Below are 15956 nucleotides of genomic sequence, written 5' to 3'. Positions count from 1 at the left end.
TAGATAGATATATATATATATAATGTAATATATATATAATAGTAGATATATATATATATATAGATAAGTTTTCTATTGTATAAACATTATTTCTACAGTCACTTTCTTCTTTTTATATAGTTTTTTGTATGGATGTTAGCATGGATTAACTTCTTACCAGTTATATATTTACTCTAGCAGAATTTAACGCCCTGCACATTTTTTTACCGTTTTAGTTTTATCCTTATAGATTAATTTAGATCTAGCTATCTATCTATCTATCTATCATCTATCTATCTCTATCTATTATCTATCTATCTATCTGATAACATAATATACATAATATATAAAATATCAATAATAGCAATAGTGATTAAATATAATCACAAAATATATTGTACAAAGTACAGTAATATATTGTTCGAAGAAGGAACAACTAACTCTCACAATTCAAGTCTGCACTTAAACCCACCTGTTTAAAATAGCCTTTTCCATCTGATTCAATTGCATTGTCCTATTAACTGGTTTTTAATGTGATTCTTGTAATTTGATATACTTAGGGTTCTTTTGTTGTTTCGTTATTGCTGTCTACTCTCAATTGTAAGGTGTCCTTGGGTGACAGAATTATTATAGTTATTATATTATTATTATTATTATTATTATTGATTTAAGTATATACTCAATGTAGTGTTGATTACCCCCGGGGATATTAAGTATTCTGATTCATCTATCTAAACATATTATTATTATTATTATTTAAAGTATATACATCAAATTGGTAGTGTTGATTATTAAAGTATTTCTGATTCTATCATCTAAACAATATGAATATTATTATTATTGTGGTTGATACTGTCCGAGATGGTCAGCTGACACCCGAGCAGGGAATATATTAGATAGTTTTCTATTTGTATAAAACAGTTTTATTTCTACAGTCACTTTCTTCTTTTTATATAGTTTTTGTATGGATGTTTAGCATGGATTAACTTCTTACACAGTTATATATTTATCTTCTATGCAAATATTTAACTCCCCTGCACATTTTTTTTTACTTTTAGAGTTTTATTCCTCTGTATATATTTAAATTTAGATCTATCTATCTATCTATCTATCTATCTATCTATCTATCTATCTATCTATCTATCTATCTATCTGCATACATAATATACATACATAATAAAATATCAAAATAGCAATAGTGATTAAAATATAATCACTATAAATATATTGTACAAAGTACAGTAATATATTGTTCATAAGGAACAACTAACTCTCACAATTCAAGTCTGCACTTAAAACCCACCTGTTTAAAATAGCCTTTTCCATCTGATTCAATTGCATTGTCCTATTTTAACCTGTTTTTAATGTATTCTTGTAATTTGATATACTTTTAGGGTTCTTTTTGTTTGTTTCTGTTATTTGCTGTCTACTCTCATTTATTGTAAGGTGTCCTTGGGTGACAGAAATTATTATTATTATTATTATTATTATTATTATTATTATTATTATTATTTAAAGTATATACATCAAATTGGTAGTGTTGATTTACCCCCTGGGATTATTAAAGTATTTCTGATTCTATCTATCTAAACAATATTATTATTATTATTATTTAAAGTATATACATCAAATTGGTAGTGTTGATTATTAAAGTATTTCTGATTCTATCTATCTAAACAATATGAATATTATTATTATGTGGTTGATACTGTCCGAGATTGGTCAGCTTGACACACCGAGCAGGGACGGTACTGCAGCCAGCTTGTCTCTGTTTCTAGCCGAGACCAAATAGCGTCGCACCGGGTGTAACCAGCGAGCTAACGTTAGGCTAGTTAGATGTAGCCCGCTAGCTTGTAGATTCCTGTCGGCGTACGCAGCTGGAGAATAAACACCGCAGACACGACTATCGAGACACACCGGCGACCGTCGTTGGCGTCACTTTATCGCACGGTCAACCCGCTGTCGTCGTCGCCGTCTTTGGTTTGGTGGTTTTTCATCACTAGCTTGTCCCGTGTCGGTCGGAGTTAGCCCTCCTCAGCTAGCCTGGCACAGCAGCGTATGGGTGTCAAAGTTAGCCGTGACTTCTTCCCCGGGCGTCTCGCTGCCTGAGCTCTCACATTTCGGACACGTCAAGGTAAACACGCAAAGGCCGAGTGGACGAGTTTGAGAGCCAGATAAGGGAGCTAACGATTGGTTAAGCGGTGACTCTTGCATGCATACGTGTCGTTAATGTGCACATGTCAGCTGGTAAACTACCAAAAATAATCACAAGTGGTGTTTTCTTTTACTTTTTTCTTAGCTCCGGTTCTGGCTGAACTGTTATTACCGGGACTGGTTAGCTTATGGTCAGGTGTCAAGCTCGTCAATATATGATGAGCTTTTTATTCATTATTTTATGTTATTATCTGGTTTTGCAATTATTGTGCTAAATCTCCATGTAAAGATGATTTGAACCATTTTTTTGTTTCATTTATTAATATCCCAGACTGTCTAAAACGCCAGACAGAGACTACGTCCAGGTTTTAAACAGTCTGCGGGGACGTCACAGAGACTACGTCCAGGTTTTAGACAGTCTGTGGGGACGCCACAGAGACTGCGTCCAGGTTTTAGACAGTCTGCGGGGACATCACAGAGACTACGGCCAGGTTTTAGACAGTCTGTGGGGACGCCACAGAGACTACGTCCATGTTTTAGACAGTCTGCGGTCACAGAGACTACGTCCAGGTTTTAGACAGTCTGTGGGGACGTCACTGAGACTACGTCCAGGTTTTAGACAGTCTGTGGGGACGTCACGGAGACTACGTCCAGGTTTTAGACAGTCTGTGGGAACCTCACTGAGACTACGTCCAGGTTTTAGACACTCTGCGGGGACGTCACGGAGACTACATCCAGGTTTTAGACAGTCTGTGGGGACCTCACGGAGACTACATCCAGGTTTTAGATAGTCTGTGGGGACGTCACGGAGACTACGTCCAGGTTTTAGACAGTCTGTGGGGACGTCACTAAGACTATGTCCAGGTTTTAGACAGTCTGCGGTCACAGAGACTACGTCCAGGTTTTAGACAGTCTGTGGTCACAGAGACTACTGCTCAGTCTAAAATCTTTATGCACATCTAATTCCGGCCTAGTTTTGTAGGTGCATTGTGTCAGCAGTCACTCTGTATTGATTCTATAGTTAATCTTTGACCTGACACAGCACACTGAAAGATCAATATCAAGCAACCAGTGACGCATCATGTAACTGTCCCGTTAAATTAATCGATTTTTATAGATTAATATTTAAGTAGGGCAGTGACTCAAGAAGACTAATACTTAAGCTGCTGATTATTTCTCACTTGATGCGTGAAATGAGTCTTAAAATCTAAAAAATATTCAGTTTGACGTGACCGAAAAGTAAGAAAACCAGTCACCTATGCACATTTGAGTGTATTTGTGTTTTTTTTAAATAATAAATCAATTATCAGAAGAACTGCTGAATACTTATTGATTAGTCATTTCAGCTCTGTTTGAAAGCTAAAGCCTTCGTCATGCAGATAATAATATTCCTAACTTTTTGTTGTCTTCTTTCAGGTTCCTTCAAATCTGTCTCTTGGTTTTTGGGGGCTGTAATGTCGGAGCCCAAGACCCCCACTCCTGCTGGCGACACGTATAAAGGATGGGTGTTCAAGTGGACAAACTATATCAAGGGATATCAGCGGAGGTGGTTTGTCCTGAGCAATGGGCTGTTGTCATATTACAGGTACGCTTTTCTCCGGAAGATCAAATTAAGGACGGATGTATCCTTGATCGTGTCACCAGAGAAGTCCTCAACAATTTGATCTTTTGTAACTACTGTTTAATTACATCTAGCTGTAAATTAAGCAGCGGACACCTAACCTCTGTTGTGGTGTCGCTTTCTCTGTTAAGTTACATTTTTGTGTTTAAATCAAACACCTCTGATCATCAGGACCCAGGCAGAGATGGGCCACACATGTCGAGGCACAATCAACTTGGCCACGGCGACTATCACCGTAGACGACGCCTGCAACTTTGTCATCTCCAATGGAGGGGCACAGACGTACCACCTTAAAGCCAGCTGTGAGGTGGAACGCCAGCGCTGGATCACTGCCCTGGAACTGGCCAAAGCCAAGGCGGCCCGCATGCAGGCTGAGTCAGGTGAAGCATACAAACACACACAGCAGAGGAAAGAAGTACTCAGAGTTCTTGCTCTGTGAACTTTCTAAATGAAGCTTCTCTGAAATCTTTTTAATCATAGAGAGGCAACGTGAATGGCAGATGTGGTTTCCTGAAACTCTTTTTAAGCTTTTTCCTTTTGTTGCTTTGATTGTTGACAGATGACTCAGGGGACGACTTCTCTCTGTCGTCCCCGCCGGTGGCTCCCGGCCAAGGCGGAGCGTCACAGAACTCAGAAGTCCAGTCTGCTCTCAGAACACTAGGCAGCAAAGTGGAAGATCTCAGCACATGCAACGACCTGATCTCAAAGCACGGCTCTGCCCTCCAGAGGTCAGCCTTTAACAATCTACTGCTCTACTTTTCTACTCTTTAATCTTCAGATCTCAAGTTTGAAATGAATAATAAACACAAACACAGGTTTAAGGTGTGGTGTTGAACCCTTTGCACTTTATTCATTTTAATATTAATTCCAGGTCATTATCAGAACTGGACAGTTTGCGTCTGACCGGAGAGGCTGGGGATAAGATTCGTCAGGTGACAGAGAGGGCCACGCTGTTCCGCATCACCTCTAACGCCATGATTAACGTAAGAGTGTGTCCATGTCTGCCTTATCATCGATGTATAATGTGTCTATGAAAATGTCTTTACGTGCAATCTGTACTCTGCACTTGCTGTTTTTGCTCAGAATAACTGGATCTTGTGTTTTTAACGTTTAATGTTTTTGTCTCTCAGGCGTGCCAAGACTTCCTCGCATTGGCTCAGGCTCACAGCAAGCGGTGGCAGAAGGCCCTTCAAGCAGAACGGGACCAGCGGGTGAGGCTGGAGGAGACTTTAGAGCAACTTGCCAAGCAGCACAACCACCTGGAGCGAGCGTTCAGAGGAGCCGCACAGGCCAACGCTACTGCAGACAATAAAAGTATGACGTGACCACGACACTTCCCAACACTTAGAGTTTGGATATGATTTCTTTTTTCTAACTCATTCCTCTTTCCACTTCCCTCCCTCTCTTGGAAAATCTGCCCTTTTTTCCTCCTTTATCTTTTTTTTTACAGAGTTTATTGATCTGGAACAAAATGAGATGATTCATGACTTCCACAGGTTTTAGTAGTAAACACCCAGAAAGTGTTTGAACAATTTTTAGCAGCTCAGTATCTGACAAAAAGTCATCAGTAAAAAAAAGATGAATCCATTAGTTCAGTAGTTCCCAAACATTTTTAGCTCCTTCATTCAAAGAAGGGTCTACTGGCATTGATTCCTCAGCAACATTTTTATCTACCGGTGTGGAACAACAATTAAAAGAGGAATGTTTCGTTATTCAATTTGGTTGATCTCTTTCACTGCAGAAGTAAAGTCAGAACAAAACGTCTTAAAAGAAATGTGACATAACATAAGACGATCTATCCTTTTTACTGTTCTTTGTCACTTCAGAACTTTTTTTGTTGTTGTACAGGTGCTGCCGGGCCTGGAAAAGGTGAGGCCAGTGATGAGGACGACGACAATGAGTTCTTTGATGCCATGGAAGAAGCGCCAGAATTTATCACTGTTCCCGCTGACCCCCAGTTCCACAAGTCAGTGTGCTTTCATTCACACCACACACATCATCACGTCATTCGTGGGAAAAAACTTCCAAATAATACCCTGAATACTTTGTTTATTTATTTAAACTAGTTCCTTGAATGGCACAGGCACATGATGTGAAAGCGTGACAGTTTCGTGTTGTCTTGTTTTTCTTGTTTGTGTAGTTCGATTCTTTAAATACTTTCCGTCTAGGCTCTATTTCCTTGTTCCTTAAAGTGGTCGTTTTACATTTACAGAAAGTCTTTGTTTTTTTAATCTCTTATCTCTTACAGAAGATCAAGCAGTAACGTCAGCGGTTTCAACAGTGAAATGTGTCCTGATGATCAGTCGGTAGGTCTCGTTCTGACCTCTGAGACGACTCTTAAAAGGACTGGTTCACTGTTTTTGCATGCCATAAAATGTTATCGTAATAAATCAGATTAGAAACATGACTCAGTGGGTCTGTAAATAACAGACTGATGGTACAATTTCTGCCTTTTTTAGCTAAACGAGGAGCCCCTAGCGATGAACCAGGAGTCTCCCTCCCAGGAGTTAGTGCCCTTGAAGAAGAGACGGACACGCATTCCCGACAAACCCAACTACTCCCTCAACCTGTGGAGTATCATGAAGAACTGTATTGGCAAAGAGCTGTCCAAGATTCCAATGCCTGTGAGTATCAGGCGCAGAGTTCAACGCCCGGTTTGACTCACAGGAAGTCTGTGACTAATGTCTAGAATCTGCACCCTACTGTGCATTTGGAGAAGCGCCGTGGCTGCCCGCTAAGGCAGGTTAGGGGTGACAAGTGAACTTGTTTTCCATGGATCTGACATCCTACATCTCTGTCTTCTGTGTAAAGACTAATAATACAGATGAGATGTTCAGCATTCATTCGAAGCATGATGCTGGATAAAAACTAAAAGTTATTATAATTTATTATAAAATCTGTATAAATCACGATGCCGTGCCTTTGCTACGTTACAGACGAATACAGATTATTGCAGATATGCTGGTATTGGTTTACTGTCTTTATGTTTGTGGTCATCCATGACATGTTTTAACACTCCGCAGGTGAACTTCAACGAGCCCATCTCCATGCTGCAGCGGTTGTCTGAGGACCTGGAGTACCACGAGCTGCTGGACAAGGCCTCCAAGTGCCAGAGCTCGCTCGAGCAGATGTGCTACGTGGCCGCGTTCTCCGTGTCCTCCTACTCGACCACCGTCCACCGCACGGGCAAGCCCTTCAACCCGCTGCTGGGAGAGACGTACGAGCTGGACCGCCGGAGAGAGAGCGGCTACCGCTCCCTCTGCGAGCAGGTGAGAGTAGGGGGTGGTGGGGAAAAGAAGAGAGAGGGCTTCTGACAAGGAAGTGGAACTGGACACAGAATGACTGTCAGGAAGGGTGATTCGAGAAATCCTATTGACTCAGCATGTTTTGAGTATTTTGCTTCCTTTTTTTTCTTCATGTTGCCCGAAACAAGAATTCACAAGTGTAAACGAATCAAAGCAGGAACAGAAGGTCAGTTTTATTCGAATAAAGGGTCAGAGGAGTGTTGGTGGGTAAACAAAGGTGATTATATTCCCTCATGTGGTAACATTTTGAACACTTACTGCCGTGTTTCATGAGGGCTGAAGTAGATGCACAATGTGCAGGGCGAAAAAAAAAAGGAGGATGGGATTGTGTGGAAACAATTTTAGGACGCAGAGGCTTAATGCTGGAAAATTAGAATGGCGGAAAGGTTTCTATTCCCCGAAGAACAGGAAAATATATCCAGTCCGATACATAATCCAATAAACTGCGGCAAATCCAGAGATTTTCATGAGTAATGTAATTGGATTTGAGATGTGTAGTGGGGATTTTCAAGCACTTCAGCGTAACAACAGGCCGCTGTGGCAGGTCTGTCAGTGCGTCTGTATACTGTCAATAAATATACAGTTATTACAGTTATAGTCATAACTATTAGGACGGATTCAAACATACAAAGCAATATCACTTTACGCCCTCAGTTATGTGAAATCATGTGCTTTACCTCTCTCAGGTGAGTCACCATCCACCTGCAGCAGCGCATCATGTGATTTCTGATCGCGGCTGGACTCTGAGGCAGGAAATCACGGTCGCCAGCAAGTTTAGAGGAAAATACCTCTCCATTATGCCTTTAGGTAAGGGTGCGATTCAAACATTTCTCGTTGCGGTCAGTCAATAATCGTTACAACCTGTCGCATCTTGTTCATGTTTCCTCCGTCATCGTAGGCACAATTCACGCGATCTTCGAGAAGGGAAACAATCACTACACATGGAAGAAGGTCACCACCACGGTGCACAACATCATCGTGGGCAAACTGTGGATCGATCAGGTGAGACTGACGGAGTCAAAGCTTCGAATAAACAGACTTTTACACCACCATTAGAGCTGATTCCCAGCTGGAGGCTGCACATGCTTTTTTTTAATCTCGACTAACAAATGGGGCACAAGCTGTGACTAAAGAGTTGAAGTACAGGCGTGTGGTACGGATGAAATCTTCAATGAGTGTGTGGAAAATGTATGTAGCAATTTATATATTGCAAACTTTATTGAAATTGCCCGTAAAGATCATTTACAGATGAAATGATCAGTTCTTGAGCTAAACCAATGTAATAAACACCTGACGTATCAAGTCGTTCCGTCCTGCATCAGGCTTATGCAACCAGAGCTGCCACGGCAGAAACGAAACCTTTCTGTAACTTTCTGTCATAAACATTTGTTTAAGTGGAAAAAGATACAACAAGGAACAAGGAACATTTTAATATTTGAACAATGAAACAAACTTTCCCCGCGTCACATGCGATGTACTGGAATGTTTATGGCACAGTATCTTGTGACGCATGTGAGTGTGTGCGAGCTGTTTTGCATGTTCACAGATTCTTTACATTTTTCTCAGTTTTGCCCATTTTCTGAGCGTTTCATTATTCTTCATCTTCATTCTTCTTTATTATTATTCTTGCACCTAACCTGTTTAATCGATGTTGTCAGGAACATCTGTCTCTAAATGGAAGTTTAAACTGATTTGTTTGATTTCCTCTAAACGATCTTTTTGTTTCTGTCTGCCCAGTCGGGTGAGATAGACGTAGTGAACCACACCACTGGAGACCGCTGCCACTTGAAGTTTGCTCCTTACAGCTACTTCTCCAGAGATGTGGCCAGGAAGGTGAGAAAACATCATCGCGTGAAACTTTTCGCATCACATCCTGTGTGGCCAATACCTTCTCTCCTCCAACCCAACAACCTGTGGCCAGTCTCCTCTGAGTCTTACTCCTCTGCTTCCTCTCTTCAGGTGACCGGTGTGGTGATGGACAAGGACGGCAAGGCCCACTACGTGCTGTCGGGCACGTGGGACGAGAAGATGGAGTTTTCCCGGGTGATGCAGAGCAGCCGAGGGGGAGAGAACGGCACGGAGGGCAAACAGAAGACTGTCTATCAAACCCTCAAAGCCAGAGAGGTGTGGAGGAGAAACCCGCTCCCGTAAGTAACGGTACTGCACGGCTCGGCACGTGCACGGTATATAAATAAGCACAAGCTGAGTCAGTCCTCGGGAGCAGCGCCATCTCACTTTACACCGCTTATGTTGACAGAGCGCCCATCAGACACAATAGGTGTTTAAATTATGAATGAGCGCTGAAGACAGCAGTGATCCAGCAGCATGTGAATGCATGGCATGTGTACTTATGTAATGAATATCTGCTATTCCTAACATAGCACACTGCTTACTGCAGGGCTAATGAAGCCACACGTCTGTGGACTACATAAAGTGAAGTCTAGATGATGATATGGGGTAAATATGCTAGCTTACCCCCAATTACTCAAATTCCCATAATTTCCATAATTCCCATGGGAAGTTTCTGATTTATAATTTTTCCGAAATTCCCCAACATAACTTCCCATGGAAGCTAAAGCTGTGATACGCCACTCCAAACAAACAGAGCAGGGTGTCACATGTCGCTGCTGTTCTCTGTCTTCGCTCCGTCCCAGCGAGGGAGCAGAAACCATGTACTACTTCACCGCCTTGGCGCTGTCCCTAAACGAGCTGGAGGACGCCGTCGCGCCCACCGACAGCCGACGCCGACCCGACCAGCGCCTCATGGAGGACGGCCGTTGGGAAGAGGCCAACGCCGAGAAACAGCGGCTGGAGGAGAAGCAGCGTAGCGTCCGGCGGGAGAGAGAGCGAGAAGCCGCCAGCCAACGCACCTCGAGCCAATCAGAAGAAGGTAAGAGTCCAGCGTGTGTTGATGCTTTTACGTCTTCAGTGTTCCTTTCTGTCTTTCATTGGGCAAATCCTGGAATCAAGGGGTAAAAAAAAATCTCTGTGATCCCCCTTTTCTCTTCCAAGCTGTCGATGAGGACTCTCTTACTGATCCCTCCTTAAAAAGCAAGTACTCCTCTTTTTTTTTTTTTTGCTGCTTTAGTTTTTTGTTTCAATCGTCTACTTTTGCTAACACGCTTCTTCTCTCTATCCAGGTGCACCTCACGAGAACTACCAGGCACTTTGGTTCGAGCGCTGCGAGGACCGGATCACAGGTGAGCAGGTCCATATCTATAAGGGAGGCTACTGGGAAGCTAAAGATCGCGGGAGCTGGGAGGGCTGTCCGGATATATTTTGACCTCAGCATTGACTGCAAAGCCCCCCTGTAGAGACTAATCCATCAAAGCCGCCTGGTGGGCAGCTACCGCAAAGGCCAGCTTGTCCCCCACCCCTACTCGCACCCCACCCAACTTGGAAGACTGCCTCCCTCCAGTGGCTCTCTGTTCTAAGAGATCTCCAGGACGGTCACTGCTGTCTGATCCAGAGGGGGAGCGGGGTTTTTCCTCTGGCCTCCTTCATCCCATTTTGGTTCGTGTGTCCTTGAGTCCTATCGATGCTGTCACACATCTGACTGGAATAAAAAAAACGTCTGTGCTGCTTTGACTCGGGGTCAGGCTGAGCATAAGGTGGGAAGAAACGTAATGGGCAGTGCTTCCAAATCTACAGTAGATCCTTTTTTTAGTCTCTCTGCTCACGTCTTGTTCGGTCTCTCAGATCAGGAGCAGAAGAGGTCTCGTGCTGGTAACACCCTGTGCGATAGTGTAGCTATTGTCATCCACAGCATTGTGTGCTTTGGTAATAACTCTAAAAGAAAAAAAAAGGGGGGGGGTAAGACCTGGTTAATATATACATTTCTATATAAATATGATTAAAAATAATTTCATTAAAACGTCGACTGGTGGCCTTCAAGATGTTAGCGAATATTTCTTGTTTATCTCTGATTTAGTGTCTTAATGTAATGAAGTGAAGGTTCTAGTGTGCTTGTGTGTATGACTGCGTATCTGCTCTTCCATCACTTTACAACGCTGCCTCAGTGCAGTATACTGTGCTTAATACTAAAAAAAAAACTTAAAAAAAAGAAATAATTGTCCAAAATACTGGTTGAACCTCCAAACTGTCATGTTGTATAGTTTGTTTGTTTTTTTCCACCTTTCCGAAGCCCCGACAGAAATTATGACGATCAAAGTTTTGTTTTAGAAATGAGCAACCTGCTCTCATTTGTATTTACATGACACCTGAGTGAGGATATGACGCTGACACGTGTGGCTGGTTTCTTCTTCAAAAGATGAGAGCTGAGAAAGTCTCACGTTTTATTCAGTCAACAATTATGACCCGTTTTCACAGGATCGTAACGAGACATTTTGCGGATGAGTCATGTGGCAGTAAAAAGCGGCGAGTAGTGAAAAGCGTTGGACGCTTTTTTTGCGTTGCGAGGAAAACACAGACAAAACGAGAATAAACCAATTCAAAGTCAATTCAGCGGTGAAAATAAAACGCCGCGCCCCTCGTGCATCTGCTCAAGAGTTCATACATATGCAAATATATTTTGACACCAAAAACGTGATATGTGTGTGCGCGTGTATGTGTGTGAATTTCATAATTTTGTTTGTAAGTGTACTTAAAAATGAAGAATAAAGAAACAAAGAAGAAGCGTTGCAAATAACTATGATTTTATAAATGTATAGAAATTCATATTATAGTATTGATAATTGTAAGGTAGTTTTTTTTTTTTCTTGTAATTTTGGTTCCTCTCATATTATTGGAAGAGGACTTTCTTCATTTTCAGAAAAAAAAGGGAGTTTCCATACCTAACTGAGGAGACGTGACATTGTTCAGTATTTTGTATTAACAAAGAGAGAAAAAAAAGAATCTAATAAACAAATGCTGTGATGTCAAACAAGTAGCTTTTTATCCAGTTCTTTCATTTGCGCCAATGAGTTATTAATTAGATAACATGGTTAACGATTTGCCAAATCAACTCTGTCCACGTGTTCAGTAGGAGCTTTGGGTGGGATGACATGCTGTCAATAAAATAATAATAATAATAAAAAATTAAAAACAAACTTCTCATTAGTTTGTGTGTTTCCACTTGAAGTTCATGTGTCTTTTCTAACAGCAAAACACAAGTGAAGTGCAACAAGCACCTAGCAGCCAGCTAATAAGTCCAGCCAAGTTCTTACCAATGACTAAAAAAGTCAGTCCCTGATTTATACTCTTGTTTTGCAGCCTCTGGCTCATTCACTCTCTCCTCAGCGTCCTCTGTCAACATCCCCTTCGGTCTTTTCTCCTCTGGTTGCATTGCCCACTTGCCCAGCTCCGGTTATGGCATGACACCAGCAACATCCCTCTTAGCATTCCCCCCTGAAAACCTCTTCTTCCCAGAGGTACAAAAAAAAAACGCCTGTGGTACGAACACCGAACAACTCCCGCTGATGCTCTGAGCTCACAGCCCAGCTAACAAACTGCTAACAGCAGCTACACTTTACTGGAAACTAAATTTTTGTCTTGTCCAGGTTTATCAATGCACGCTGAACTAATTACATTCTCATTATCCTTAGCTGTACTTAGTTATGTCATCTTTTATTAAAAATATTTATACTGTGGGGCACCCCGGTAGCTCACCTGTGCCCCACATACCAGGGCTAAAAGTCTTTCCACAGCCACTGTAGTTCGATTACAACCTACAAATACTGTAGTAAAAAACAAAACAGTTATACATCATAGCAGACTAAAATGTCAAATGTTTACTTCCAATGTAAGAAATAAAACATACTAAATATTAAAGTTAAAAGGTCTTTTAACAGTTAAGATAATGAAGTTCGAAATTCAACCTTTTTTCTTGTTAAAGATTAAATGTTCTCTTCCAATCAGCAGCTGGTTCACTTGTCTCTGTCTCTGCGAGAAGAGCTTTTGCATTCACTCTACACACCACAGGCGCCTCTCCTGCTGTGTCATGCCAGCAGATCTATTTTCAGCCAATTTTCTGAAAGGCAGACTGGAACCTACCATCCTATACATGAGGCAGAGAGAGAGGGACATGGGGTAGTTTTGGGGGGTAAAGTTGGGGAGGGGCTTCCAGTTTGGTGGACCTCACAGCTGTTTGGATAAAAAGGAAGCAACCAATACACCAACGTCACACTCAGGACACACCCTGCCTATGATACAGTGAAGTACAGTGCGGCGCAGTGGTGGCAAGAGGGTGGTAGGGAGACGGTGGGAGTTTGCATAACAGGCAGCTGCAGCCTGTGGAGAGAGGGAGGGATGGGAATGCTGAATCAGTAAAACTGCATGAAAGCCCGGGAGAGGGTTGAAGAGGGTAAACGACGGGGGGAGAGGGAAGAGAAATGTGCCGGCTTGGGTAAGATGTGCGGTATGATGTTTCATTATTCATTTCACCTCTTATCTGTGAAGGCGGAGCTAACAGTTCACCCCGTTTTACCTCGAGCTCTCCTCAGTTAAGAGACTTTAAAAAAGACTTTAAATCTCAGTGCTGCTTTCAGAGTACAGAACATACAAAGCCGGAACTGCCCCCTTTACAGTTTTCAGCAAGCCAGAAAAACCAGGTAAGGCTTCATAAATCATTGTCTCCGCTTTGTGTTGCAGTGTTGTCTACAATGTACCCAGTGACATCAACACTGGGGGTAACAACTGATGCCTCCTACTGAGTGAAACTGAGGTTTAGCACTGAATAAAAAGACAGATAAAGTAGTGTGTGCAACTCAATCTGTGCATGCATATACAGTAATGTGTTGTTGCATACGCCCGCACTTTTCCCCACTGTATCTCTGCCTGCCCTCAGTGAGATGGAGGTAGACAAAGTGGTGCATTTGCCAAGGTTGTCCCGGGTCGCTGTGTGCGGTGGTACCCATGGCAATGAGCTGTCTGGAGTGTACTTGGTGAAAGAGCTGCTCAAAGCAAAGAACGTTATGAAGGAGGATAATGATGATGAGGAAAGGCCTGCGTCTGTGCTCATGGTGTTGTCGAACCCGTGGGCCATGCAGCAGTGCCGCAGATACGTCAACACCGACCTGAACCGCTGCTTCACCCATGCCGCCCTCAGGTAAGGCGACGATGCTCATGGTAATGCCCCTGGTGGTGATGATGATGAATTGTCATCTGATCGTTTCTCTGTCTCTCAGTGGTCCAGTATCAAAAAAAGACCCCTACGAGATGATTCGATCAAAAGAACTGAACGCCTTGCTGGGTCCTAAAGGAAGTCCTGAGGCGGTGGATCTTGTTTGTGACCTCCACAACACCACATCCAACATGGGCCTGTGCCTCATCGCCTACTCTGACTGCGACTGGATCTGCCTGCACATATTCAGATACCTGCAGGCAAGCACAACAGTTCCTACACGCTCAAGTAAAATATAAATTCAAACTTTACAGAGTTGTTGTTGAAATTGGAAATGCTAGAAATCTAAAATACCTGACGCGTCACTTCCAGAGGCAGATGCCAGATATACCAATGAGATACATCCATCTCGATGTCTCCAGTAAAGAGTCATATTCCCTTGATTCAGTTGGAAAACATGGATTTGGTATATTATTTTATTTTTAATATAACACCAGCTTAACAAATGCACTACTTGATAATGTGTAATTTTGCCATTTAAAAATCCATTTTCTGCAGCCATGGAGATCGGCCCCCAACCCCATGGTGTGGTGAGGTCAAACATCTATACCACAATGAAACACAGCGTGCAGCATGTGCTCGATTGGGTCCGTTTCTACAACTCAGGTGCTTACACAACTCCAAGATGACTCAGAAGTCTTGCAAACTTTGTGTGTTTCTTTGTTATAAGCCGTCTTTTTTTTTTTTTGCTTGATCTGAATTTGTTTTCAGGCACTGTTTTTGAAGGAGGATTTGTGGACGTGTACACCACGGTTAAAAACATGGACTACCCAAGAGACAGCGAGACTGGCAACATCACAGCAGCTATCCACCCTCAACTCCAGGTACAGTCTGAAATGTATTTGCATTTTTTCATTTATTAAATGTGAATAAACAGGCACCTGAACCAGGAAGACCACCTAACAAAATGATTACATGACAGCTTTGATTATATAATTACTTAAAATACTTTTTGAGTGACCTGGTACTACGTGTGCCCCATGTACCAAGGGTGGATCTTTAGTTCAGCCTTTTGTCCTATAAATAATCAACCTCTTTGTTTGATAGGTATTCAACAGTCATCAACGATAAATCATGTTCAGTATCTAGTGTCAGTGCACAGCATAAAATAAATTATATCCTCTTCTTCTTGGCATGGTTTGGGGGTTTTAGTGTTTCCTGTTTTCTGTTGAAAGAGTCTTTCCTCAGGTGTCTTGTGTTACTTTAATTCCTGTCTTTGTCCCGTCTGTTTTTTGTTTTTTTTTCACTTGTGTTTAATTAGTTAGTTATCTCATATTCTGTTCTTCCTCTTTCACTTGTCAGGTTGTCTGCGTCTTTTACCCAGTTGTACATTGGTCAGTCTTCTCTTCTATCTCAGTTTTGTACTTGTGGAGGTTGTGGGACTACCAAAAAAAAAAAAAAAAAAAGCCAAAAGGCTCACGATAAATCATGTTCCAGTATCTAGTGTCAGTGCACGGCATAAAATAAATATATCCTCTTCTTCTTGGCATGGTTTGTTGGTGGGGTTTTAGAGAGATAGTGTGTTGCCTTCCCTTCCTGTGTTCCCCTTTGAAAGAGGTCCTTCCATTTTTCCGTGCCTTTTGCCTTTTTTTTCCTCAGGTCCTCAGAGTGGTCTGTGTTAATACTTAACTTGAAATAAATGCCGCCTCCTGCTTTTGTCTGTCCCGCCGGGGTCCCCGTCTGATTTTGGTCCCGTCTGTTTTTTTTTTTTTTTTGGTGTTTTTTATTTGTTTTTTTTTTTCCACTTGTGTTTATTAGTTAGTTATCTCCATATACC

The 15956-nt window shown here is 42.1% G+C and overlaps 2 protein-coding genes across 4 annotated transcripts in view; both read left to right on the top strand.

Annotated features, from left to right (window-relative positions):
• Positions 1 to 1736: 1736 nt before the first annotated feature.
• Positions 1737 to 11934, top strand: LOC104923974 (oxysterol-binding protein 1). 2 transcript variants are annotated; one of them, XM_010737188.3, is made up of 17 exons: positions 1737 to 2113; positions 3550 to 3718; positions 3926 to 4134; positions 4314 to 4482; positions 4626 to 4737; positions 4885 to 5068; positions 5603 to 5720; positions 6003 to 6060; positions 6214 to 6378; positions 6778 to 7023; positions 7746 to 7866; positions 7958 to 8061; positions 8797 to 8892; positions 9019 to 9206; positions 9714 to 9949; positions 10072 to 10110; positions 10200 to 11934. In XM_010737188.3, the coding sequence occupies exons 2-17, from the start codon at positions 3588 to 3590 to the stop codon at positions 10340 to 10342; spliced, it is 2319 nt and encodes a 772-aa protein (XP_010735490.1). In that variant the 5' UTR covers positions 1737 to 2113; positions 3550 to 3587; the 3' UTR covers positions 10343 to 11934. The 2 variants fall into 2 exon arrangements, with proteins under 2 accessions (XP_010735490.1, XP_010735492.1); XM_010737190.3 differs by lacking the exon at positions 10072 to 10110.
• A 130-nt stretch (positions 11935 to 12064) lies between these two features.
• The window catches only part of LOC104923975 (N-acyl-aromatic-L-amino acid amidohydrolase (carboxylate-forming) B), a 20741-nt gene continuing 16849 nt past the window's right edge, over positions 12065 to 15956 (top strand). For both annotated transcript variants that reach the window (XM_019272119.2, XM_010737192.3), the window contains exons 1-6: positions 12065 to 13607; positions 13844 to 14104; positions 14184 to 14379; positions 14492 to 14585; positions 14678 to 14785; positions 14891 to 15003. In XM_019272119.2, coding sequence (XP_019127664.2) covers positions 13848 to 14104; positions 14184 to 14379; positions 14492 to 14585; positions 14678 to 14785; positions 14891 to 15003 — 768 coding nt within the window. In that variant the 5' untranslated portion in view covers positions 12065 to 13607; positions 13844 to 13847. The remainder of the gene's footprint in view (positions 13608 to 13843; positions 14105 to 14183; positions 14380 to 14491; positions 14586 to 14677; positions 14786 to 14890; positions 15004 to 15956) is intronic.

The sequence above is a fragment of the Larimichthys crocea genome, chromosome XIV, assembly GCF_000972845.2.
Source record: "Larimichthys crocea isolate SSNF chromosome XIV, L_crocea_2.0, whole genome shotgun sequence".
NCBI classification, from domain to species: Eukaryota; Metazoa; Chordata; class Actinopteri; family Sciaenidae; genus Larimichthys; species Larimichthys crocea.
Note: the sequence above shows the minus strand (reverse complement) of the source record. Positions and strands in the feature narration are given on the sequence as shown.